General features: G+C 37.8%; 1 protein-coding gene across 6 annotated transcripts in view; it reads right to left on the reverse strand.

Annotated features, from left to right (window-relative positions):
* Positions 1-423: 423 nt before the first annotated feature.
* Positions 424-26,534, reverse strand: part of LOC132268730 (protein translocase subunit SecA, chloroplastic) — a 51,090-nt gene continuing 24,979 nt past the window's right edge. For all 6 annotated transcript variants that reach the window (XM_059769533.1, XM_059769532.1, XM_059769530.1 and 3 more), the window contains 14 exons: positions 20,473-20,586; positions 20,267-20,380; positions 19,842-20,009; positions 19,474-19,649; positions 18,182-18,248; positions 17,933-18,079; positions 17,599-17,694; positions 16,885-16,953; positions 16,613-16,714; positions 16,249-16,500; positions 16,076-16,143; positions 15,626-15,743; positions 971-1,210; positions 424-847 (listed from right to left, as the gene is read on the reverse strand). In XM_059769533.1, coding sequence (XP_059625516.1) covers positions 692-847; positions 971-1,210; positions 15,626-15,743; positions 16,076-16,143; positions 16,249-16,500; positions 16,613-16,714; positions 16,885-16,953; positions 17,599-17,694; positions 17,933-18,079; positions 18,182-18,248; positions 19,474-19,649; positions 19,842-20,009; positions 20,267-20,380; positions 20,473-20,586 — 1,887 coding nt within the window. In that variant the 3' untranslated portion in view covers positions 424-691. The remainder of the gene's footprint in view (positions 848-970; positions 1,211-15,625; positions 15,744-16,075; positions 16,144-16,248; positions 16,501-16,612; positions 16,715-16,884; positions 16,954-17,598; positions 17,695-17,932; positions 18,080-18,181; positions 18,249-19,473; positions 19,650-19,841; positions 20,010-20,266; positions 20,381-20,472; positions 20,587-26,534) is intronic.

Genomic DNA, 26,534 nt, shown 5'->3' on the forward strand with positions numbered 1-26,534 from the left:
ATATTAAGTTTTCAATTTTTTTGGCAAAGGATTTCTATCCACCGTCTTGAGTCGGCTAAGCTTTCAATTTTTCCACACAATTTTTCCAGTTCGCATCAATTCTCTTTAACTTGTGCACGCATTTCATTGTGTACATACATCTAATCACTTCCGCCGACCCCCGCCGGTACATGTAAAATTTTGTATTGTATATTTATTCATTCTCACTTCATCTAGGTCAAAGGAATGCCCATCAATCTGCTGCTTGTAGAGTTCATAGCAACAACAATTGGCTGAACTGAAATCACAAACGTTCAGTAGCCATCCATGGTAGGACCAAGATAAAATGTCCACAAGCACACGGGCGTATTAAATCCATCCATGGTGGTGCTTACGACTGTTGCTGAATCAAAACAACTAAGCTTTAAATTTCCCAACTTCTAATTACTTCCAAGTGCCCTATCAAATAATTAAAAATAAATAAAAATATGAATTATTACAAGGACGTGGTAAAGCCTACCACATTGATCCCACAATTTCTCTACATTTCAACAGTGTGGTTCCCTATGATGCTATGACCTCTTCAAGATTTACAAAACTTTAAATGCTTACACTAAATGATGCCCCAATATACCATACAAAAGCTCCAATACACTATCCAAAAGACTCAGATGAATCTTTATATTGCTTCATTCAGATCTCACGTCGGGTTTCATGAGCTAGACTGGGGGCTGACAGCTGATGATGAGGATTCAACAGCACCAACTGATTTAGGGTTATTACTGTCACTGCCCCTTCCATTTGCAACGAGCTTGGCTGATTTCTCACTTTGTTGTTGTTCCTGATCTTTTACCAGCACAGGACGAAACTGACGGAAGACATTGCATTTTAGAAAAGAATTAGTAACTGCTGTAGTATTTAAGTGACATATCAGTGGCCTATCATAGAAAAATTAAAGATGTGAAAGACCCAGCTTTGGTTAATTACAAACCTGGTATATGGCATATATTACATTTCTTCTTATCTGCGCCATCATGTCTATGAAAAGGTTGTAGCCTTCAAGCTTGTACTCGATAAGTGGATCTCGCTGTGCATATCCTCGTAAACCTACAGCTTGTTGAACAAACTTGAGTGCTTGCAAGTGTTCTTTCCACAACCGATCAATGTTGCTCAAAATTAGGAACCTCTCTGCTTCCTTCATCAAACCTGGTGCTTGTTTCTCCACAGCATCCTACAAAAATTTATAAACCAAAATGAAAATCTACGAACACCGGGAAAATGAACAATCAGGGAGTTAGTCAAGAATGCTCATAGCATGATTCATTTTACAAAGTAACATTTGGCTACTGAAAGCTGTGCAGGATACTAATTGGGAATCCAGTCTTTCTAAAGTCGAAGTAAGTTGAGATGTATATAAGCCAGTATTTTCTTTCTTCCTTTGGATATTTGACAAGTTCTGCAGCAAGTAACAATTTTGGCCACATCCCGTTTCAAACTTGGCCAAAAAAACGATCTTCCACCATGGCAATGGTTTTCTCTCTTCCAAAATGGCCTGCTGCCCCACCAGCATGCAACTCCCATATCACATATTCACGAAGAGACGTCTTAGGAAAACAAAATCGAGTTCCTTTGAAGAGATAACCATCATGCACCGAATAATCAGGATATGTACCCTGCTGTCCAGGTATCAAATCAGCATGTGTGATGCTAAAGTCTGTGCAAGATAAGTAGTCTCATTTAAGCATATCGAAACCAAGAATTTGGACAGCCATGGAAGCAAGAATATGAAGATCTCGGGCTGCCTTATTCTCAACACCAGCTTTATGTTTGACAACGAATGAGTACTCTTGCAAGTATGAAACCCACTTCCCATGGCGGTGGCTTAACTTCTTTTGGGAGTTGATATATTTGAGAGCTTCATGGTCAGAGTACAACACAAAATCCTTGAAAAGAAGGTAATGACGCCAGTAGCAAAGTGCTTGAATCACAGCATAAAATTCCCTGTCATAAGTGGAATACTAAGCTTTGCTTTGCTTCATTAAGTTTCTCATTAAAAGATGCAACTGATGTCCTTCTTGACTAAGCACGCCTCCAATTCCAACCTGTGAAGCATCACATGCAACTTCAAAGACTTTTGAGAGGTCTGGAAGGCACAAAATAGGAAATGCAGCCATTATTTTCTTTACTTCTTCGAAAGTTTGTGCTGCTGCCTTTGTCCAAACAAACTGACTGTTCATACAATTGGTGATAGGGGCCATTATTGTGCTGAAATTCCTAATAAAACGCGGGTAGAATGAAGCTAGCCCATGAAAACTCCATGCTTCCTGCAATGTGTTGGGAATTGGCCAATCTAGAATCGTTTCACTTTATCAGGATCAATATCTACCCCTTTGGAAGAAATAACAAAGCCCAAAAATACCACACTCGGCATCATGAAAGAACACTTTTTCAAGTTCATGTAAACTTCTCTCGGCGGAGAACTCTCATAACTTGTTGAAGATGGGAAATATGCTCCCCACTTGTTCTGCTGTGGATTAGGATATCGCCCAAGTAAACAACCAGAAATCGACCAATAAAGGGCTGCAATACCTGAGTCATGCAGTGCATGAATGTACTACGGGCATTAGAAAGACCAAATGGCATAACAAGCCACTCGTAAAGTCCATCTTTTGTCTTGAAATTCATCTTCTATTCATCCCCGGGCCTTATGCGAATTTGATGGTAGCCACTTTTCAGATCTATCTTTGAAAATATACAAGAACCAGCCACCATGTCTAGCAAATCATCGATTCGAGGAATAGGAAACCGATATTTGATTGTAATCTTGTAGATAGTGCAACTGTCAACACACATGCACCAACTACCATCCTTCTTTGGTGTGAGCAAAGCTGGGAAATTTCATAAATAAATCCTTTGGACAGCAGCTCATTAACTTGCCTCTGAAGCTCGGCATGCTCGCTTGGATTCAAGCGATAAGCTGGAAGGTTAGGCAATGGAGACCCCGGTATAAAGTCGATGGAATGCTGGATATTACGTAGAGGAGAGAGTTCATTAGGGAGATTTCGGGAGACAAATCGGAGAAATCGGACAGCGAGTTGGCGACCTCTGATGGCATGAACAACAGTAGAGTCTTTGATTTCCCTCGCTACAGCAGCATATATAATACCTGTCTCTTTACTTTCCAATTGAAATCTCTTCTTGGAAAGAAGATGGAGGGACTTTTTCTTGCTTTTTGCATCATCTACAGCCTTCCCACCCTTATATTTCTCCATTTCAGCTGAAGACATAGGCTTCAAAATAATCTGTTTGTTGTTAAACAAGATAATGTAGGTATTCACATTCCCACAATGATACACATCTCGATCATAAATCCAAGGCTGCCCAAGGAGAATTTGCGTCACTTTCATGGGAATTACATCACACCAAACAGAATCATTATAAGCTCCACAAGAGAAGAAAACGAGACAACGTTGAGTTACAGGAATAGAAGTTTTATCTATTCACGCCACTTTGAATGGTTGTGGACGTGGTTGGACTGAAAGCTTGAGGCGCTCAAACTGTGGCTGCAGACACAACATTCATGCAACTTCCGCCATCAATAATGAGCTTTCGAGCTTGATTCCCACAACAAACTAGCATTTGAAAAATAGATGTGCGTCGCTGATCTTCATCTTCAACTTTAGGGGCAGCAAACTTTAGGGGCAGCAAAGATGTGCCTCACAACGGAGATTGACGGAACATCTTCATCCTCTTCTAGATAAGCAGTGTTGTAGATCCCATAGTCAAAACACGTTATCATTATCCTCTCCTTGTTCTTCTGGCTCTTCTTCATGCATTATCCCCCAATGTGTAAAATTTTCTTTGGACATTGGTACGCCATGTGACCTGTTTCTCCACATTTGAAGCACTTGTTATCCCTTCCACTACCCTTGTTGGTCATAATGCTCTTTCCTTTAGGTTCAGCCATGTTAGAAAAGGATAGTTTTGATCCAGCATTTCCAACATTCGGCTGCACTGCTGCTGATCGTGTGCTACATATCTCCATCACTGGACTTCTTGAGTGCTGCCTCCCAAGTCTGATATCCAGATCTTCGAGCTATTTGACAACTCAAGTACTCCATGTCCAATGCAACCTGAAAAGCATGTTCAACACCATATGACTGGCAAAGCAATTCCCTTCTGATATCAGACCTTAGACCAGCCTTGAATCTTGCAAGTGTTTGTCGCAGGTCTTCCACAACTTGAGTTCTGGTCTTTAACTCATCAAATCTTTGCATATATTCTGCGACCGAAATGCTGCCCTGCTTTAGATTGATAAGTTGATCACACAGCTTGTCATAGTAATTGACCGACATGTATTTCTCTCGAAGCTTCGACTTCATTTCTTGCCATGTGCTGATTGGTGGTCGTCCCAACCTCCTAATATTCCCTTCAACACCAGTCCACCAAACTTATGCCAGGCCCACAAGCTTCATTCTAGCAAATCTCACTCTACGATCATCACTCATACCATACCAATCAAAATATTCTTCAATTGAAGCAACCCAATCAGAAAATATTGTGGGATCAACCTTACCTTCAAAATCTGGCACCTCTATTTTAATTTTCTTTGTAATATCTCCAGCAGTATCATGCAGCTTACAATAATTCACTCCTAATGGAAACTCGAACATTGGATGTAGTGGCAGATCAGCCCTCACATTTCAACTTTGTTGCATGTTTAAAGGCCGCTGTTGCTCTCGATCTCTGCCATCATTTGTACTAGATGCAGTTCCTTGTTCAACGGCAGCATAATCGTTATTGGGCTGACACATTCGAGTTTCTAACTCACTGAATCGAACATTCAGCCCATTAATCTGCTCCACAATCTGAAATAACAGCTCATATCACTGATTACCACCCGATCTTTCATTTCCCAATTGTGTGAACATGATGTCAACTCAGGCTCTAATACCAAAAACTGATGTAGGACACAAGCAGCCTCAAATAGTTGAAAACAAATAAGAGTTTGGGCTGAAAATTCAGATAACCAAGCTATGGTTCAAGATGTGCTAGTAGAGGAGGAGGATTGGCATCACACAAAGGGGTTAGGCATCACAGCTAGGGAAGGCCTCACACCCTCATATATAGGGATGGCAATTTTCCCCCGACCTGGCCGGTTTCCGCCCCGCCCCGCTCCTAATGAGACAGATTTGGTAGCCCCCTAAATGAGTTTGGGGCGAATATGGTAAAATAATTAAAAACCGGAAGTGGGTTTGGGGCGGAGGCGGATTTATCACTAAACCCGCCCCGCCCCAATTATATATATACCTTTAAAATTTATATATATAATATCTTTAAAAATTTTAAGACCCTTGTTACTTTTCTACAAGTGTCAATTAATATATTAATATTCACTGCTTAGTAATTTAAAAATTAAGCCAACTTATTTATCAGCCCAATTTGACCACATTGGGGCAAGTTTTTTTATCAAATAATAAAAATAGCATAACCAGCCCCGCCCCCACAATTAAATGGAGTACGCAGGGCAAAGTCGGTACTTTGTCTACCAGAATAAGGACGGGGATAGTATACCAATTACAAACCCGTCTCAAAATAGGGGCGGAGTTGGTACGACAGATGTTCTAATGGGGTGGAGTAAGGTTTAACTAACTCCGCCCCGTTGCCATCCCTAATATCTTGTGAATCACTCACCACGAAATTTCTTAAGATATTTTATTCATTCATTGACTGAGTAATCAAAGTTACATACAGAGGAAAGTTTTTGAATAGGGAATTCTATTAATTTCCTTAATAGTTTACAGATTGTACAAGGCCTATATATACAAGAAAGGACAGCTACACTCTAAGCTATAAATAAGGAAAGAAATATATGTACAAAGTCAAAGATTTGCAGTTGTACAAACAGCTAGAATCGGAGACTAAAATGGGAAGGAATCATTCCAATTTATTCAGGGAATAATTCTGAATAAATTGGATCCGAATCCTGGGTCAACCGTGCCTAGAATCCCGGATTTTCTGGTGATCTGTTTTTCTACACTCCCCTTCAAGCTGACGTGTAGATATCAGTCATGTTCAGCTTGCCAATTAACTCCTGAAACTGTCCTTTAGCCAAACCTTTAGTCAAGGTATCAACTAGTTCTTTAGATTGGATGTAGGGAGTACATACTAGGCCTCCTTCAATTTTCTCCTTAATAAAGTGTCCGTTGATTTCAATATGTTTTGTTCTATCGTGTTGTACTGGATTGTGTGTTATACTAATGGTTGCTTTGTTGTCACAGTAGAGTTTCATAGGATTACTGCTTTCCAACTTCAGTTCTTTTAAAATAGACTTCAGCCAAAGTAACTCGCAATTCCCAAAGCCATTGCATGGAACTCAGCTTCAACGCTTGATCTAGCCACAACCGTTTGCTTTTTACTCCTCCATGTTACCAAATTACCTCCTACAAAGGTACAATACCCTAAGGTAGAGCGTCTATCACTGGGTGATCCTCCCCAGTCTGCATCAGTGTAGGGTTCAATCTCCATATTCCCGTTTTTGGAGAATAAAACTCATTTTCTTAGAATGCCCTAGAGATATCTTAGGATCCTAAGGAACGTGCATGAACCTGCTCACAATTCAATTCCCAAGGCATAGGCAATATCAGGCCTAGTATGGGATAAGTAAATGAGCTTTCTAACTAATTGTTGGTACCTCTCCTTTTCCACCATTGCACTTGTGGTTATAACATCAAGTTTGTGGTTAAAGTCAATAAGAGTATCTTCTGGTTTGCATCCCAATAGACTGGCTTCCTTAAGCAAATCAAGGATATACTTCCTTTGTGACATAAATATTCCTTTTTTTGACCTTGCAACTTCTATTCCCAAGAAATACCTCAGATTTCCCAACTCCTTAGTCTCAAATTTTTTTGCAAGAGACTTCTTCAGGTCCACCTCGGTGTCATCATTACCAGTCACAATGATGTCATCAGCATATACAATTAGTACAATTACCTTCCCTCCTCCTTTGTGTTTGTAAAACACCATGTGATCTCCTTGGCTTTGCGTTACTTCAGCCCATAAAGAGATTTCTTTAATCTGCATAATTTCTTTTCTCCAAAATTACCTTCGAATCCTGGCGGCAGCTCCATATACACTTCTTCCTCAAGGTTTCCATGGAGAAATGTGTTTTTTACATCAAGTTGGTGCATCGGCCAGTCTCGGTTTGCAGTCATGGACAGTAAAACCCGAACTCTATTCATATTTGCCACAGGTGCAAAGGTTTCTTCGTAGTCTATCACATAGGTTTGTGTGAAGCCTTTTGCGACCAATCTTGCCTTGTATCGATCAATCGAGACATCTACCTTAAATTTGACAGTAAACACCCATTTACACCCCACGACCTTCTTTCCAAATAGCAAATCAACTAGTTCCCAAGTGTTGTTCTTGTTGAGTGCCCTCATTTCTTCCATCACAACTTCTCTCCACTTTGAATCCATCATTGCTTCCTGAATGGACTTGGGAATCTTTTCATGTCAAACATTAGCAGAAAATGCTTTGAAGGGTTGAGATTCTTGTATGAAATATAATTGGAGAGTGGATATTTAGTACAGGATCTATTTCCTTTTCTAAGGGCAATGGGGGACTCACCTTGTCTCTCCAAGATCTCATTGGAATTTGAAGTGACCGTAGCTGGTTCAGGGATTGGGCAGTGCCAAGGAAATGTCCCAACCTCCTTATCCTTGTTCTTTCTTGCATAAACCTTCAGTTCTTTAGTCTGCCCATCATTGGTTGCTGGTTGTTAATCAACCAACAGTTGTTGCTGCTGCTGTTGTGGTTGCGGTGGCTGCTGTAGTTATTGCTCCCCCTCACTTGAGTTACCAGGGCTCAGTTGTGGGCTAGGAAGGCTTAGTTGTGGGCTAAGAAGGAAGCTAGGTTGAGGACTGTTTAGGCCCGGTGTGGACTGAACAGGGATAGGCAACACGGTAACAACCCAAAACTGATCTCCCATTTGATTATTCTCCCCCTGGAGTGAAGTTTTGGTGAAGAACGATTGATGTTCATAAAAAGTTACATCCATGGAGACATAAAATAGTGGGGTCAAAACACTTGTACCATTTCTTAGTTGGAGAGTAACCAAGGAAAACACATTTTATGGCTCTATAATCCAGTTTGCTTTTGTTGGGACTGTGATCATGAACAAAAGCAGTACATCCAAAAAATTTGGGGCTTAAGGAAGAGAATATATGTTTTGTCAAGGGAAAGGATTTCTTGAGTTGGTTCAAGGGTGTCTCATACTTAAGAAAATGACTAGGCATTCGATTAAGTATAAGGCTATTAAAATGGCTACACCCCAAAGGTATTTAAGAACACTCATTTGGATTAGGAGAGCCCTGGCCACTTCAAATAAGTGCTTATTCTTCCTTTCGGCTACCCCATTTTGTTGGGGTGTGTCAACACATGAGGTTTGGTGAACAATACCATGAGCAACAAGATAATTTCCCAAAATGTTTGAGAAGAATTCCTTACCATTACCAGTACTAAGGATCTGAATTTTTTTTCTGAAATTGGTTCTCAATCATTTTATGAAAGGTTAGAAACACTTGGGCTGCTTCGGACTTTCCTTTAAGAAGATAAGTCCAACACATCCTAGTATGGTCATCAATGAATGTTATGAAACATTTTGAACGAGAAACATTGGTGACACGCGAAACGCAAAATATCCCTATGAATAGGAGCAAAAGGGCTAGACTCAATGTAATTCAAAGTTAGAAAAGGCACTCTATGATGCTTAGATAATTCACAGGTTTCACACTTGAAATCTGAAACATTTTTCTCTGAAAATAATGAAGAAAACAACATTTTCATAGAGGAGAAACTAGGATGTCCCAACCTAAGGTGCCACAAAAGAACATCATTCTTGCTAGCCAGATTCAAAGTCCCACATTGCATAGCTTTCATGCCTTAGCCTTCTTCGTCTTTGCCTTCTTCAAGGACAAAGAAGCCATCCATTTCTCACTGACAACCCTCTTCCTTGTATACGGTTCTTGAAATTCACAATGAGTAGAAGAGAATTTAACTATACAATTCAAATCTCGAGTGAGTTTACAAACTGATATACGGTGGCAAGAGATTTGGAACATGCAGGACAGATTCAAGGACAAAATCCTTTGAAATAATTATGGAACCTTTCCCTGCAACTGATGATAAAGTACCATCTGCAACCTTAACTTTCTGTTGTCCTGAGGCTAGGAAATAGGTATTGAAGAGGCTGGATGAACCTGTCATGTGGTCTGAAGCCCCGGAATCTATTGATCCAAGGGCTGGTTTTTGAAGTTTGTGTGTGTAAAGCAGTGAGAAAGTTACCTGCTTGTGCAATATTAACTGAAGAGGAAGGTGTAGGATTACTACTGAGTTGGCTCATGAATTTATGAAGATAATCTAACTGTTCTTGGCTGAAAACAGTAGTCTCCGAGCCTTTCTGCACATTCTGAGTCTTCAGGTTGTACCTGATAACCTCGGTTGTGCTGGCTGGATTGGTTGTTGTTGCTGTCAGCCCTAGTTCCTCATCCAATGCCTTGCGGTTACCCATGAAGCTTCCAGCAATGATCTCTTGCATGGCGTGGCTTCTTACGATAGTCACACCATAGTCTGTCTTTGTCCTCATTTCTCTTACTAGTTCGCTGTGCTCCAAGAAAGGCATTCTCGGTTTTCACAGCCATGATTGAGTTCTCATTACCCGAGTTATTTGAGCCATTCATCATCACAGCCAGCCTTGATTATTCCCTTCTAACTTCGGCAAAGACACGGCTAAATATTCATTTGTCCGAGGAATATGTGTCCGACACGGGTACTTCACTACTTTTGAAGAGTCCTTGTAACAGAGTCTCTAACAGATGGAACTGGTTTCCTTCCAAGCAATCTTCCTCTAATCTGATCGTATTCACCATTTAATCCAGCAAGAAAATCAAACACTCTGCCTCTCTCAAGAATCCTCTTATATTTCATGTTGTCCTCCACATTCTTCCAATCATGGTCCTGATGCAGGTCCATTTCTTGCCAAAGACGACTCATTCCATTGAAATAAACAGACACACTTTGTGTACCTTGTTTTGATTCATGGATCTTTCGTCTCAAATCAAACAACTGTGAGTCATTATCCTTGTCCGAATAAGTGAGATTGACAGCCTCCCAAAGCTCGTGTAGTAAAAAAAGACTTGAAACTCTTATCTCTGGCTCCATCGAGTTAATGAGCTAGGAAAAAATCATGGTTTTCAGCACCCCACGCTTCAAAACCAGGCTCCTTTGGTTTGGACACCTTCTTTGATCCATCCAACAGTCCCATCTTCCCTCTGCCTTTGATGAAAAACTTCACGGACTGAGACCAGCGGAGAAAGTTTTGGCCATTGAGTTTGTGGGTAGTAATCTGAATGGTAGGACTTTCTATAGGCCCTGAGGTTTGCCCACTATAAGTCTTTTCCGAAGCACTAACAGAGATTGCTTCAGACATGGTGGTCAATGGAAGTTAGCATAGAATGAAGGCCGAATGATTTAGAAGAAAATGAACCCAGAACCCAAAGGAGGCTCTGATACCACGAGGAAATTTTTTGAATAGGGAATTCTATTAATTTCCTTCACAGTTTACAGATTGTACAAGGCCTATTATATATACAAGAAAGACAGCTACACTCTAGGCTATAAATAAGGAAAGAAATAAATGTACAAAGTCAAAGATTTACAGCTCTACAAATAGCTGGAATCAGAGACTAAAATGGGAAGGAATCATTCCAATTGATTAAGGGAATAATTCTGAATAAATTGGATCCGAATCCTGGGGTCAACCGCGCCTAGAATCCCATATTTTCTGGTGATTTGTTTTTCCACACATGCTATCTTTTTTATAACAACGGACGACCATTGGATTACCCCATAATTGAGGTAATCAATAGTTGACTCTAGCATAATAAAAGTAACAAAAAACTTGATTGATGCAATTTACCATAACTATGCAATTTCACCATAATTGATACAATTTGACCAAATCCCCTAATTATGCAAGACTCCAAGTGGACACCCCCACCCCCCCAACCCCAAATCGTCTAGCATGTGCCAAATTAACGCTTGAGCCTTGCAACCCTCCTTGCCACGCCTTTTTTACACTTTAAAAGGTTGTTGCCACTGTTCTTTTTCACTCTATATCTTTCCATTAGTCTCCTTAATAAGTTGATAGCCTCCATCGTGACCTACATGGCAAGAATCCAAATTGATTTTCGAACACTTCCGTCTCTCGTCTTAAGCGTTGTTGAATCACTCTCTCCCAAAGTTTCATAATGTGACTCATTAATTTAATACCACAGTGATTATCACAACTTTGTACATCCCCCTTATTTTTATATATAGATACTAGATACTTTGGCACCACTCATCCAGCATCTTCTTAGTTGTTATTATATTTTTAAACAATTTTGTTAACCAAGACAATCCAACTTCTCCAAGACACTTCCACATCTCAATAGGAATGCCATCGGGCCCTAAAGCACTCCCTGATTTCATCTTCCTTAAGGCATTCCTAAACTCCCACTCCCAGACCCTACGGAAAATATGTTCTCTCTAACATATTCTTCTCAGCCTAGACTTCATATATGGTTTTCATTTAGCAATTTCTCAAAATAACTGTTCCATTTTTCTTTAATTTCAACGTCTTTTACTAGAAGCCGTGAATCTTCACTCTTAATACATTTAGTATGGCTAAAAGCTCTAGTTTTCCTCTCCCTTAGCTTAGCAAGGTTATATATATTCTTCTGCCTTGTGCCTAGTTTAGAATTGAAATCGACATATGCTTTATGTTATGGCTCAAAGAGGGGGATCGTAATACCAAGTTTTTTCATAGAACTGCTAATGCTCATAGGAGGGGCAACCATATTGGGCGACTGTGTGTGGACGGTCTAGTCTACAGAGGAGAGGTGCGAAATGGTATTGTCTCTTTCTACCAAAGGCTTTATTCTGAGCCTCTTTGATGGAGGCCAAGGCTTGATGACCTTCATTTTGACTCTATTTCTGTTTTGGAAAGGGATGGGCTAGAGGTTCCTTTTTCGGAGGAGGAGGTGCTGAAGGCTCTCAAGAGTTGTAATGGCGATAAGGCTCCAGGCCCCGATGGTTTTACTATGAGATTTTTGCTGGAAAGTTGGGAGGTGCTTAGGCTTGAGATTATGAGCACTTTTCATGAGTTTCATTCCACGGGGAGATTTGAGAAATCACTGAAGGCATCCTTTATTGCCCTTATTCCTAAGAAGGGTGGTGCTTCTAATGTCAAGGACTTTAGACCAATTAGTTGATTGGGCGTATCTATAAGATCATTGCGAAAGTCCTTGCGCTTAGGCTGAGGGAGGTGCCTGATGGAATTGTTTCTGAGTCTCAGAATGCCTTTATTGGGGGTAGACATATTCTGGACTCGGCTCTCATTGCCAGTGAATGCGTGGATTCTAGACTTTGTAGTGGTGTTCCTGGTGTTCTTTGTAAGCTGGATATCGAAAAAGCCTACGATCATGTCAGTTGGAATTTCCTGTTGTATCTGTTGGAGAGGATGGGTTTTGGTGCGAAATGGAGGAAATGGATTACTACATGTGTTTCCATTGCCAGATTTTCGATTTTGGTTAATGGGTCTCCTACGGGATTCTTTGGTAGTTCTCGAGGTCTGAGGCAGGGGGACCCGCTTTCCCCATTTTTGTATATTATTGTTATGGAGGCCCTTAGTAGGCTGATGAGAAGGACTGTGGATTTGGGGTTTATTAGGGGTTTCAAGCTCAGCCCTGAATCGGTTTAGCAGATGGAGATTTCTCACCTTCTTTTTGCGGATGATACTATTGTTTTCTGTGAGGCAGAGGTGTCCCAGTTGCAGTATTTGAGATATGTTTTGGTTTGTTTTCAGGCTGTCTCTAGTCTGAAAGTCAATGTGGGTAAAAGTGTGCTTGTCCTTGTGAGGGAGGTGCAGGATGTGGATTCTCTGGCTGCTGCTTTAGGCTGTGGGACGCGACGCTTCCCTATTTCTTATTTGGGTCTACCGCTGGGGGACTCGGCAAGGAGGGTGGGAAGTTGGGACCCGGTGATTGAGCGGGTCGAGAGAAGATTGGCTGGTTGGAAAAAGCAATATCTCTCCAAGGGTGGAAAAGTCACGTTAGTGAAGAGTGTTTTGTCAAGCCTTCCAACATACTTTCTCTCGCTTTTTAGGATTCCAGCCTCTATTGTGGGAAGACTGGAGATGCTCCAACGGAATTTCCTTTGGGGGGGTCGTGGGGAGGAGTTTAAATATCATCTTGTCAAATGGGATCAGGTTTGCAAGCCTCTTCAGCTTGGTGGTCTCGGAATTAGAAGACTGGCCCCTTTTAATAATGCTCTTCTAGGCAAGTGGCTTTGGAGGTTCGGCAGTGAAAGACATAGATTATGGAGAAAGGTCATTTCTTGTCGTTTTGGGGAGGAGAGAGGGGGGTGGTCAGCTAGGCCTGTTTGGGCTGCTTATGGTGTGGGGGTGTGGAGGTCCATTGGGAAGGGGTGGGATGAATTCTCCAAACACATTAGATTCAGAGTTCGGAATGGAAGATTTGTCAGGTTTTGGGAGGATTCCTGGTATGAAGATAGGCCTTTGGCTCTGTTGTTTCCAAGATTGTTTAGAATTGCTGTTGACAAACATGCTATGGTTGCTGACTGCTATCGTTTTGATAGCGAGACGTTGTCTTGGGATGTGCGATTCAGGCGACCTTTTCAGGATTAGGAGTTGGATGATGTCACTGGCTTGTTGGCCCTTTTGTATAGACAAGAATTGGATGGCACTGGTGTGGATTCCTTGTTTTGGGTGCCTTCTTCTAATGGGACGTTCCAGGTCTGGTCATTCTTTGTGCGCCTCTCTGGGTTTCATGGGTTGCCCTTCCCGTGGAAGATGGTGTGGCTCTCTAAGGCGCCCCTTAGGGTGGCCTTTTTTGTGTGGACTGCAGCTTGGAGTAAGATTCTAACTTTGGACAATTTACGGAAGAGAAGACATATCATTGTTAACCGGTGTTGTCTTTGCAAGTGTTTTGGGGAGTCCGTGGATCACCTTCTGTTGCATTGTCCTGTTGCTTATGAATGTTGGAGTCTTTTGCTTGGTTTGTTTGGCATCCATTGGGTCATGCCTCAGACTTCTAGAGGATTGCTAGATATCTGGAGGGGCAATGGATGGGGGCTCAGGCTAGAGACTTCTGGAGGGTGACCCCTCTTTGCGTTTGGTGGAATCTTTGGAAAGAGCGGAACAGAAGATCTTTTGATGGGAAGGAGTCCTCTATTGGAGAGCTGAAATTTTCTATTATTTGTACCCTTTTTTGTTGGGGTTGGGGGAGGGATTATTCTTCTTTAGAGGACATTGTGGACTTTTTGGGTTCTTTGAGTTCATAGATTCTTTTTGTGTATATCTCGGGATGCGTTCCCTTTTTGAACGCTTTCTAATACATTTTACTTATCAAAAAATATATATATGTCAAAGGTTTCACTATTTTTAGTGTTTTGTCAAACTTCATAGCATTCCCGTTTTGTTTTTACAACTTTTTTTGGTCCCATTCCTTGTGATTCCCCTAGGACTTTTTTTGCTACCCTTTTAATATATATATATATTCATCTTATTCCACATTAAGTTTGTTTCATCTTCTACATTCCATGTTGCTTCTTTTAACATCCTATTTTTAAATAATTCTACTTTCTCCCCTCTAAAATTCCACCACCTAGTCCTTAGGTTTATGGTTCTCTTTCTCCTTTTAGGTTGTCCTTTTATACAAAAATCTAAAACAAGAAATTTTTGCTTGTTAATCTATCTACCTTCTAGTTAAAAAGTAATCAATTTGACTCATATTTTACCCACTTTTAAAGGTTATTAAGTGTTCATCTCTCTTTATAGAATAGGTATTCCTAATTATAAGATCATATGCTAAAGCAAAATCTAAGATAGTCTCTCCGGCATCATTTCTATCTCCAAGTCCATGTCCGCTGTGTACCATCTCATATCCTCCACACTTTTCCAACATGACCATTAAAGTCTCCTCATATATACACTTTTTCTCCTTCGGGTATCCCTTGCATCAATTCATCTATATGCTCCCAAAATTTTGTTTAAATATTGACATCTAGTCCTACTTGGCGTGCATACACGCTAACTATATTAACTCTATTTCCTCCTAATACGAGTTTTTACTAATATTATCCTATCTCCTTTTCTAATGAAAGTTACCACATCTTCTGTTAAATTCTTATCGATGATATCCCTACTCCATTTCTATGTCTATTCTTTCTGGTATAACATAATTTATATCCTTCAATCTCTCTAGTTTTTGCACCTACCCACTTAGTTCTTGTGGACACAAAATATTGATCTTCCTTCTAATCATAGTGTCTACTAACTCCACTCCTTTACCCATCAAAGTTCCTATGTTTCAGGTCCCTATCCTGGGCTAACTTCTTTACCCGAGGTCGTTCAGAAAAACGCGAGAATCCTTGCCGATTTTTTACCGCACCTGGGCGCCAATGCAGCACCCCTTGCCCATTTCTCGAAGCATCCGGAAGTTGATGCAAATGGTCACTTAAGGGGAATGTTGTAGCATTTACTCGTGTATTTATAGGATTCACCAAAAAAAAAAAAAAGACTGACCCTTTTCTGCAAATATGCTTCGCGACCACGAATGTGAAGGTAATCCCGCAGTTCATCATAACTTGAACAATTGCTCACAACCAAATCCGGGGTCAAATCATTCAGCAGATAGCAGTACCTACACAAAGTAATATGTAGGAGTTTGTCAGAAAAAATATTTCAGAAAATCGTACAGTTTAAAGGCATTAAAATCATTCATAAGAAGGATTTTTAAAATCTGACGTTGACAATGATCAGATCAGGTGAAACTTTTGAATCAAAAAATCAAATGAATTATTAGTAGAAGCCAGAATGCCAAAAGCCTCAATCTATCTGTGCTGGACCCACATGTGAAAATCCAGAGCAGAATAATTCATCCTCCTCTCATTTCACAGGTAATTAGTGCTTCAATTTTGACATATCTTTAGATTTTTAAGTGCCACGTACACTCAGATAGAGGATGATTCTTACTGTTGGAGTTTTGCGATGAGCTTTTCGAGGTCCCAGCTTTCCTTTGGAGCATCAGACCCAATATTTGCCTATTCATATTATTAATAAAAATCTAAGAATATGCCAGGACTTGACACATAACAAAATATAGAACGGAATCAGCTTATGAAGTTACCAGAACAGATGTTGTTTACCTCTAAGATGTCACCCATTGTCAGTTCTGCATATTCAATAATGAGAGATTGGAGATCATCAGATACAAGGGCTCGCCTTCTCTCTGTATATACACGGTCTCTTTGGCTGTTTAAAACATCATCATACTCAAACAATTGTTTCCGAATATCAAAAAAGTAATTCTCCACTTTACGCTGAGCTTCATCGAGTGCTTTTGTCAGCATCTTCGACTCAATTGGTAAGTCTTCAACTCTAAAAGCTCTCATCAAACCCTACAATTCATAGTGATAAGAATTTTAACAAGAAGATCGTAAAGCAGTATAAACTTAACAAGAAGATTGTATAGCAGTATAAACACGTAGACCCTTAGTCCACAAATCAAACCTGAATGCGGTTCCCTCCAAAAATCCGAAAGATATTATCTTCAAGACTAAGGAAGAAGCGGGAGCTTCCGGGATCCCCTTGCCTGCCACTTCGACCACGCAGCTATACAATACAATTTCAAGATTAATTTCAATTCATCTGGGTCAAGCATTTTTTACATTGATAGGAAGGTTAAGAAAAGAGGGAGGGGGAGAAAATGTGAAAAAGAACATGTTTTGTTAAAATAAATAGGTTTGAACTCGCCAACTTAAATTAGAATGTGAAACTTAAACCTGATTATCGATTCGACGTGATTCGTGTCGTTCAGTCCCCACCACGTGAAGTCCACCTGCTAAGACAACCTACATCAATGGGGAATTAAAAGTTTAAATTAAATTAATTAAAATAAAAATTGGTTAGATTCATTAAAGGGTCCTCACAAAAAGTCAATCCCATCTAAGAAATGAGAATTTTTGAACTCTAAATTAGTTCTAAATAATTAAAAACAAATTCAAATAGGTTCTATTAGCTTCTCAATGGAAAACAAGGGACTAGGTCCAACAATCATATGAATCCCATTTAACATTTCAAATGTATTATAATTCAAGCTCGATATGAAAACTCTGTTTATCCCATTTGAACATTCCTTCTCTAAAATCTCTATTTGGCTTCCCATTATTCAGAACACCCAATAAACTAATTATAAAATCAAAGTCATTTCATACACTTGAGTTACACGACGGGGAACTAATGACTCCCATAAGTACTATAAGCTAGGTGTTTTATTTGATTATGGCATGACTTTAAGTTATTTGATCACACAAATAGTGTATATACCTGTTGGCTTCATAAGACCCATCTAAAAATATTTTCTGCAAAAGTAAGACTAATGGAATTTCATATATCCCCCTTCTTTCCTGTTGCTAACTTTTCACTTTGCCCAAAAAAGTTTGCAGTTAATAATAATGTACAACAATTCACTAGGAACAAATTTTAGAATGGCTTACCTTCATCCTTTCCTCCTCGGTGTAAACCTTATATTCTTTAACAATTTCTAAAAAGGCACTTCGCAGGTTGGCTATTACTTCCTCCTGAACGGGACCCTACAAATTTATAAAAACATTGATAAATATTTAGTAGTATATAAATGGTGTAACTCCCAAATAAGAACAGCTAACATCCCTATATAGTATATACATATATTTACGCATATATGTCACTACAACCAAGGAATATATCATATCCTGTAATGAAATAGTATCCTTTACTCATGTCACTTCTTATATGTCTATTAATATTCATCCGCAGAGAAAGTATCTGTATCTTAAATATGAATTTCACCTTTTCACAAGAATAAGATAGTCGCTCCTCAACTTCAAGCTCAGTTAACGATCTTTGACCCCATGTTTTGACAGCTAATTGTACCGCTTCCTCGGCCAATTTGGTATTTACTTTGGATAATGTGCATGGAAATAAACTCTCATTCACCTAGAAGATTGTGTAACAGTGAGATAAAGAATGACGACATTGCGAAACATAGCAACCATTATAATTGGTACTAAATTTACATTCACCAAAATCAAACAATACCTTCCATGTCTTTGTTGTAGGAGGTTTCTTAACAGAAACAAAAATTCCTTCAGCTGGCTTTACAACTCTGCAGCATTTATAATATTTTAGTCAAACTCAATCCCATTCACTTGTGAAAAGGCATAACTAGCATTAAAAAGAAAACGGCAGATGCTCTTCCCTATTTTTTTGTTGCGAATATGGCAAACAATGAAAGTGTTGTTTGCTAAGAATATAGCATGGGTGGTGGGCATGCTTCAAAAAAAGAATATAGCATGGGTGGTGGGAATGCTTCTTCCCTCCTGATGCAAGTATAACTTGATGCTTCGAATATATAGATATAGATATATATATATATATATATATATATATATATATTAGCTAAGCATTAAGGAAACTAAAAAGGACGCCTATATGACAAACAGTATAATACTAGAGGATGGCAACCCAAATACTCAGAACAAGTAAATAAGAGGAAGCATTTTAATATCATGGAAACCAGGATAATTTTTGTTTTTCTTTTTCTCCATTGAGAAGGGCGAAGGGCCAGGTGAATATATAATGCAATCATGTGAAATGGTGAAACTGGAGATTACAAAGTAATGACCGACTGCTAGAGACAGGGCCTGCTCTAGGGGTAGGTTATTGAGGCACTCGCATAAGACCTCACTTGAAAAAGGTATCCCCTATTAAATTATTTTTAATTCTCTTGGTGTGGGCACAATAAAAAATGGTTAAACAATGTAATAGAACCAATACCCTTCTATATCTACTCTTCTTTTTCTTTTTTTTTTCCTAATTGGGACTCACACACACTGCCTCCACTAAGGTTTGAACCCCTGACCTCCCTTTAGAAAGTAGGAGCCTTGTACCGCTAGGCCACACGCCTGTTGGTTTCTATTTCTACTCTTCTATTGTATCAGATTTCTATTTATTTATTTAGTCCACTTTTTTTTTTCAATTTTTTTGTATTAGATCCATTAGAATATTAATATCAAAATTTTCTACTTCAGTTACTTTTATTGTTTCACGTCTTTTCTTATTCTTTGAAGTTAACAGTTGTTAACACTAGTTTAGAAATCCATTCAAACTAAATGATTTTAACAACCTAAAATCCATGAATTATTTATTTTTTGCAACAACAAAGTCAGGGATTAATTATTGTAATCATAAAACCCTAGAACAAGACTGCGTCCCAACCTATATTCATGTGAATGTAAAATGCTTCATTTACAGTTTCATCTAAGGCCTCAGATTGTATTGAGCCTGTCCAGGCTACAGACTGACCAAATACTGCAAAGCTCAAATGATACCTTGGCATCAGCATTTCACGCAACTTCAACCTCGCCATAAATTCTGCATTGCCACCAAGGATTATATCTGTTCCACGACCTGCCATATTGGTAGCGATTGTAACAGCTCCAAGACGACCACTCTGTGCCACAATTTCAGCTTCTCTCTCCACATTTTCTGGTTTTGCATTGAGAACCTTCATATAAATTATAACAGTTATAACCTTACAATAAGGAACACTTGCTTAATGTGGATGTTTCATTATGCTAATAACAAAAATTATACTGATGAGAGACTAATTTATATAAAATGTCATCCATGGAGTGTGAATCAAACTTCAAATCTTTTCAACTAATATAACTTCTGCTTTAGAAAAAATAAAGATCACCTCATGGGGAATTCCAGCTTCATGCAACTGTTCCGATAATGCATCACTCTGCTCAACGCTAGTTGTGCCAACAAGCACTGGGCGACCTGTTTTGTGCAGTCTAGAAATCTCTACAACGACTGCTCGCCATTTTCCTTTAGTAGCCCTGAACACCACGTCTGACTCATCCTGGGTAAGAAGTTGAAGAATTAAGGGGCTCTGGCGGGAACTGGACAAGGATGTGTATAAATGCATGTATGCATGCAAAGGGGGTTTAACCATCGTATATCATAAAAAATCTAGATTACAAAGAGATGCTTAAATGTCCTCATAAAGTAAGTTTCCTTTGCTTTCTCCTTTCTTTCATGTTCAGAATTGGTGATCAGAGTTGCAAAAAGGTAAGCATGACGTGCAGCATTTCAAATGACAGGTATGCTCAATAGAACCTTTCTTATCATGGGCTTGTTCGTAGGTACAATTGTGACTTTAAGCTTGTATATACTCTCAAATTCTGTGCTCTCAGTTGCTGCCGTGCCAGTCATGCCACAAAGTTTTGGGAACTATAACAGAGCAAGAAGCCAAGCATCAGAAACTTAAAGAGCAGAGAAATATTTTCCATGGTTCATCTAAAAAGTTGAGAAGCCTCTCTCACCTGGAGAAAAAAGTTTTGATAGCTAATTGAAGCCAGGGTCACAGTTTCATTTTGAATGGGCAAACATTCTTTTGCTTCAACTGCCTGGTGAAGTCCATCACTCCAACGCCTCCCCTAAAAGAAAAATAACGTAATGTAAATATTATGTGCCTTTTAAAATCCAATCCCATTTTTTCCTATTTATCACTCTAAGGTGGTGCATGCTCAATGAGCACAATCATATCTCGTGAGTAGAAAGAAAGATATGAAAAATAGGAAATAATGCATATGTGACTGTGTATGGGAAAAATCAACTTACAACTGATGTACAATTACTTATTCTTACACCTAATTAATTTTCTGTAACTTTCACCTTTTGAGAATCCTACTACTAAATTATATACCCTTAAAATGCTCATTGTGCAAACCAAATATCAAGAATCAGATGTAAATAAACCAATCCAAGAACTTATATTTCTCTTAATAAAATATCATAGCATAATTCTAGTTAAAAGCGTGATGTCAATGAGGCAGCTGTAAATGATTTTGGATTAAATAATATACATGATAAGGAAATCCAATCTAATGGCTGGATTGTCAAGGAAGATGACAAAAAGTTCTTGATGAGTCTAAGATTAATTTATTCTTACACCATGTGTACACAGATTCGTTCATTTATACATATATATATAGAGAAGAGAGAGAGAGAGAGAGAGAGAGAGAGAGAGAGAGAGAGAGAGAGAGATGGAGGCAGGGATAGAAGAGAATGGGTAGGGAGAGGAGAAAAAAAAAAAAAAAAAAAAGGGAACTGCTCTTTTCCACCATCTTTATGAAATAGTACAATGCTACCATTTACCAGTACATTGTTCCATAATAATTGTTATGATAAAATATAAATCCTAATAATAGTTTTGACAACCAAGCCTGGTCCTGGGCTTAAATAATGGTATAGAAAATTATTTGGACTCCTAGTTATCATAATTCATCAAATAGCATTCCGCAAAAGGTTATTTTTAGTAATCTAGATATGGATATGATTATTAGAATACCAATTTGTTAGCCGAGAATTGATAGGCTAGAATCATGAATAGCTTTCTTATTTGGATTTTAATATATATTTGGTAGTTAGCTAATATAAGGCTAAGATTTTGGAGGAAGAAACTCTATATAAAGCCTTGTAATAGCTAGAGTTTGGAGGATTAGTTCCACAGAATTATTTTACAGCAAATAAAAAGTTTTCCTTTCAATTCAATTTTTTGTTTTTCCTCAATGAAGAAAAATTTATATAAATAAAACAATATAGAACAAGGCTATAAGTTAGGGCATACCCTCACTACACACACCAGAACCCTAGCATTAGGGTATTGCTAACAAGAAAACCAAACAACAGCTAACATGAAAGTCATCCTGGTAGGAATGCTAAGGACAGTCGCCTTAGGGCTAAGATTTAGAAGGAAGAAACTCTATATAAAGCCATGTAATAGCTAGAGTTTGGAGGATTAGTTGCACATAATTATTTTACAGCAAATAAGAAGTTTGCCTTTCAATTCAATTTTTTTTTTTTTCCGAAATGAAGAAAAAATTATATAAATAAAACAATATAGTACAAGGCTATAAGTGAGGGCATACCCTCACTGCACACACAAGAACCCTAGCACTAGGGTCTTGCTAACAAGAAAACCAAACAGCAGCTAACATGAAAGTCATCCTGGTAGGAATGCCAAGGACAGTCGCCTTAGCGAGTGTCCATTCTCAGTCGCTGATTTCATTGGCTGTGGTTTACCTCATTAATTGCATTGTCTCCTACTTTTATGGAATATTGAAAACTCAACTTTTTTAGACAAAATTGCCCTTTTTAATTTCTTCTCCTCTCTTATTTGAATCAGTAAAAATATAAAAAGAAGAAAAATGAGAGAATTGTGTAATGGCTTGAATGAGATAATCACTCATTCACAGTTCTAGTATTTATAGATAAAAAGAGCACATGCTCATATTACAAGAAAAGAAATTAAATCAAATCTAAATTAAATCACAGCATATTCTATGGCATATTCTATAACATATTCAATAGCATAATCAAATATCTGCTAATACGGTAAGTCATTCCATAAATCGTAGTTATCATATCTGCTAACACTCCCCCTCAAGTTAGTGCGTGAATATCTGAAACGCCCAACTTGGACAATGCATTCTCAAACACAATCTTGTTGACACCCTTTGTAAGAGTGTCTGCAAGCTGCTGAGAGATTGTGACAAATGGAGTGCAAATCTAACTAGCAATGATTTTCTCTCAGATGAAGTACCGATCAACAAATCAAAAATGTCTCCTCAGACCATAAACAACTAATCATGTCTCCTTAGACCGTAAACAACCAACAATGTCTCCTCCGACTATTTCCCTTCATACACATGTTTAAAGCATGTAGATGGAAGAATCAACAATGTCTCCTCAGACCATTCCACTTCATACATATGTTTAAACAATGTAGATGACAAAATCAATAATGTCTCCTCAAACCATAAAAAGAAACAACTATGTCTTCTCCGACCATTTCTGAATAGGTGGTGCCAAACTCGCAACGCCCTCATTGAGGTCGGACCAACCTGCCTACCTGACACCTCCCGGATGGACGATATCACCTTAGACCATTCCCGAATGGGTGGTGCCGAACTTGCAATGCCCTCATTGCAGTCGTTGCAAGTTCGGCACCACCCTGGCTTTGATACCAAGTATAAATATAAAAAGAAGAACAATGAGAGAATTGTGTAAAGGCTTACAGCTCTAGTATTTATAGATAAAAAGAGCTAATGCTCATATTACAAGAAAGGAAATTAAATCATATCTAAATCAAATCACAGCATATTCTATAGCATAATCAAATCTCTGCTAATACGGTGAGTCATTCCATAAATCGTGGCTATCATATCTACTAACAGAATCGTGTGTGTGTGTGTGTGTGTGTGTGTAGCTAAATCTTTCCATGTGCATTCTTTTCCAGGACCTTTCTTTCTTTTTTTCAGTTCTTTTTTTTTTTTTTTCTCTGCTTGTCTTTACGTATTTGTGTGTGTGTGTGTGTGTATACACACACACATATACACATACATGCATCCATATCTTTCAACTTTTATTTTTTTATCAATACCTAACTCTCCCTCTTTTTTTTACCAAACCATATTCATCTCTCTCACAAAATAACTAAAACTCAATTTCACAATTTTACTTCAACTTATACTCAATTTCATAATTTTACTCAGTTAAAACTTTCCATGAAGAATCACATTTAATATATATATATATACACACACACATATAATTTAATATATATATATATACACACACATATAAAGAAACTATCCAAAGTAAGAATTACGTGAATTCATATGAAGTATATATATGCGTATATATAAATAGTTAAAGACAATTGGAAAAAAAAAAAATCATGCATGTGAGGTTAGTTGTATGTTATATACATATATGAAAAGAAGGGGAAATTTTGTCTTAAAATGTTAAGTTTTAATGTTCCATAAAAGTAGGAAATATTGCAATTAATGAGGTATACAGCCATTGAAAACAACGACTGGGAATGGAGACTCGCTAAGGCGACCGTCCTTAGCATTCCTCCACTAGGGTCTTGCTCACAAGAAAACCAAAAACAACAGCTAACATGAAAGTCATCCTGGTAAGGCGGCATCAATAAATGTCATAGTTGTGAGCCTGTGAATGTGTGATTAATTCTCATTGAAGCCTTTACATATTTCTCTAGTATTTCTTCTTGGTATCAAAACCAGGTGGTCTAACCGCAACTAGGGCGTTGCGAGTTCGACACCACCAATTCAGGAATGGTGTGAGGACACATTGTTGATGGTTTGTGGTCTAAGGAAACATTTGTGATTCTTCCATCTACATATTTTTAAACATGTGTATAGGGGAATGGTCTGAGGAGACATTGTTGATTATTTATAGTCGGAAAAGACATTGTTGATTCTTGGGTTAATTTCACTGACACCCCCTCAGGTTTGGCCAAATATCACATTAAAACATCTTTCGAAAAAAACTATCACTTGCATTACAAACGTTTGGTCCGTTTTTCACTTACACCCCCAAAGTTACTTTTCAAATATGTCAGATACCTTTTTACATGTAAAATGACATTGTTACCCTTCTAATTATCTGTTGACTTAAAAAAGGGGTGAAATGACTTGAATACCGTTTTACCTTCATTATATAAATTTAAAATTATTATATATATATATATATTTCTCATTATGTACACCAACCAATTTATAATTATAAATTACAAACGTTTGGTCCGTTTTTCACTTACACCCCCAAAGTTACTTTTCAAATATGCCAGATACCTTTTTACATGTAAAATAACATTGTTACCCTTCTAATTATCTGTTGACTTAAAAAAGGGTTGAAATGACTTGAATACCGTTTTACCTTCATTATATAAATTTAAAATTATTATATATATATATATTTCTCATTATGTACACCAACCAATTTATAATTATAAATTTATAATTATTTTTTAAAAATTATTCTTTATATATATATATATATATATATAAAGAATAATTATAAATTTATAATTAGAATAATTATAAATTTATAATTATTATTTAGTTGGTCATGATGAGAAATATATATATATATATATATATATATGAAAATTTCTTATCATGTACACCAACCAACTTTCTCCTCATTTTCGTCTTTATATACATGTCTTTTTCTTTTTGTCTTTTTTTTTTTCTTTTTTCTTTTCTTTTTATTTTATTTTCTTTTCTTTTCTTTTCTTATTCTTCCTTACTACCGGCAAGAAAGGAGCCTCAGTTAGACCCAAAATCGGCGAGTTTCAACAGACTCAAAATCGGTGAGCTTCAACATACCCAAATCAGTTGAGTTTCAATAGACCCAAAATCTGTAAATTTCAAAAGACCCAAATCGGTGAGACAGACAAAACCAAAGCTCCTTGCTGAGTAAATAGATGTCCAACTGAAACCAAAGCTACGTTCTGATCCAACCGAGACCCATCAAAAAGTCTCATTGCAACCTTATATATATATATATATATATATATATATATATATAAGGCTTCAAGTTTGGTCAATTGGGGGTTCTGGAGAGATGATAAGTAGAAGAAATAAAGCGATTTATGACGGCGCCTGCATCGTCCAAGATCGAAATTCGCGATCAATTATTGTGTTTGTTAAATCTATATATAATATTATATATAGAATATATATAAATTTATATATAGATTATATAATATTATATTATATATAGATTATATATAATATTTATATTATATTATATATATATTTATTTATATAAATAAATATATATATATAATATAATATTATATATATTTATATTATATGTGTGTGTGTGTGTGTGTGTGTGTAGAGAGATACTACAAATTGGCAGCAAAAGATTGAGATGAAGAGTTTTGGGGGGTTACAGAGTAATAAATGAGGGCAATTTGGTCATTTTAGGATTTTGATATTTTGGATTAAAATAGATTAGAAAAAAAGGGATAAAATTGTCATTTTGCACCTTTTTAACGGAAAAAGTAACGGAAAAGAAAATTGGAGTCTGAATGATAGTTAATTTCGAAAGATGTTCGAGGGTGATATTTGACCAAACCTGAGGGGGTGTCAGTGAAATTAACCCTTGATTCTTTCATCTAAATATTTTAAACATGTGTATGAAGGGAAATGGTCTGAGGAGACATTATTGATGATTTATGGTCTTAGGTGACATTGTTGATTCTTCCATCTAAATATTTTAAACATGTGTATGAAGGGAAATGGCTTGAGGAGACATTATTGACTGTTTATGGTATGAGGAGACATTGTTGATGGTTTATGGTCTGAGGAGACACCAACTCAGTTAGATAAGACATATCCACGGTGGATTGGAGATAACACCATAGTTATGTTTTGGGTTGTCCATTCAAAGTAGCCAAACATAGTCATTGGCTATATGTTTATGAAGACCAAGTTTGAGAATGCATTGTCCAAGTTAGGTGTCTTAGATATCCATGCACCAAATTGAGGAAAAGTATTAGTCGAGA

The sequence above is a fragment of the Cornus florida genome, unplaced genomic scaffold (genome assembly GCF_030987335.1).
Source record: "Cornus florida cultivar Cherokee Brave unplaced genomic scaffold, ASM3098733v1 CherokeeBrave_3.0.0_Hap2_Chr08, whole genome shotgun sequence".
Taxonomy (NCBI): Eukaryota; Viridiplantae; Streptophyta; class Magnoliopsida; order Cornales; family Cornaceae; genus Cornus; species Cornus florida.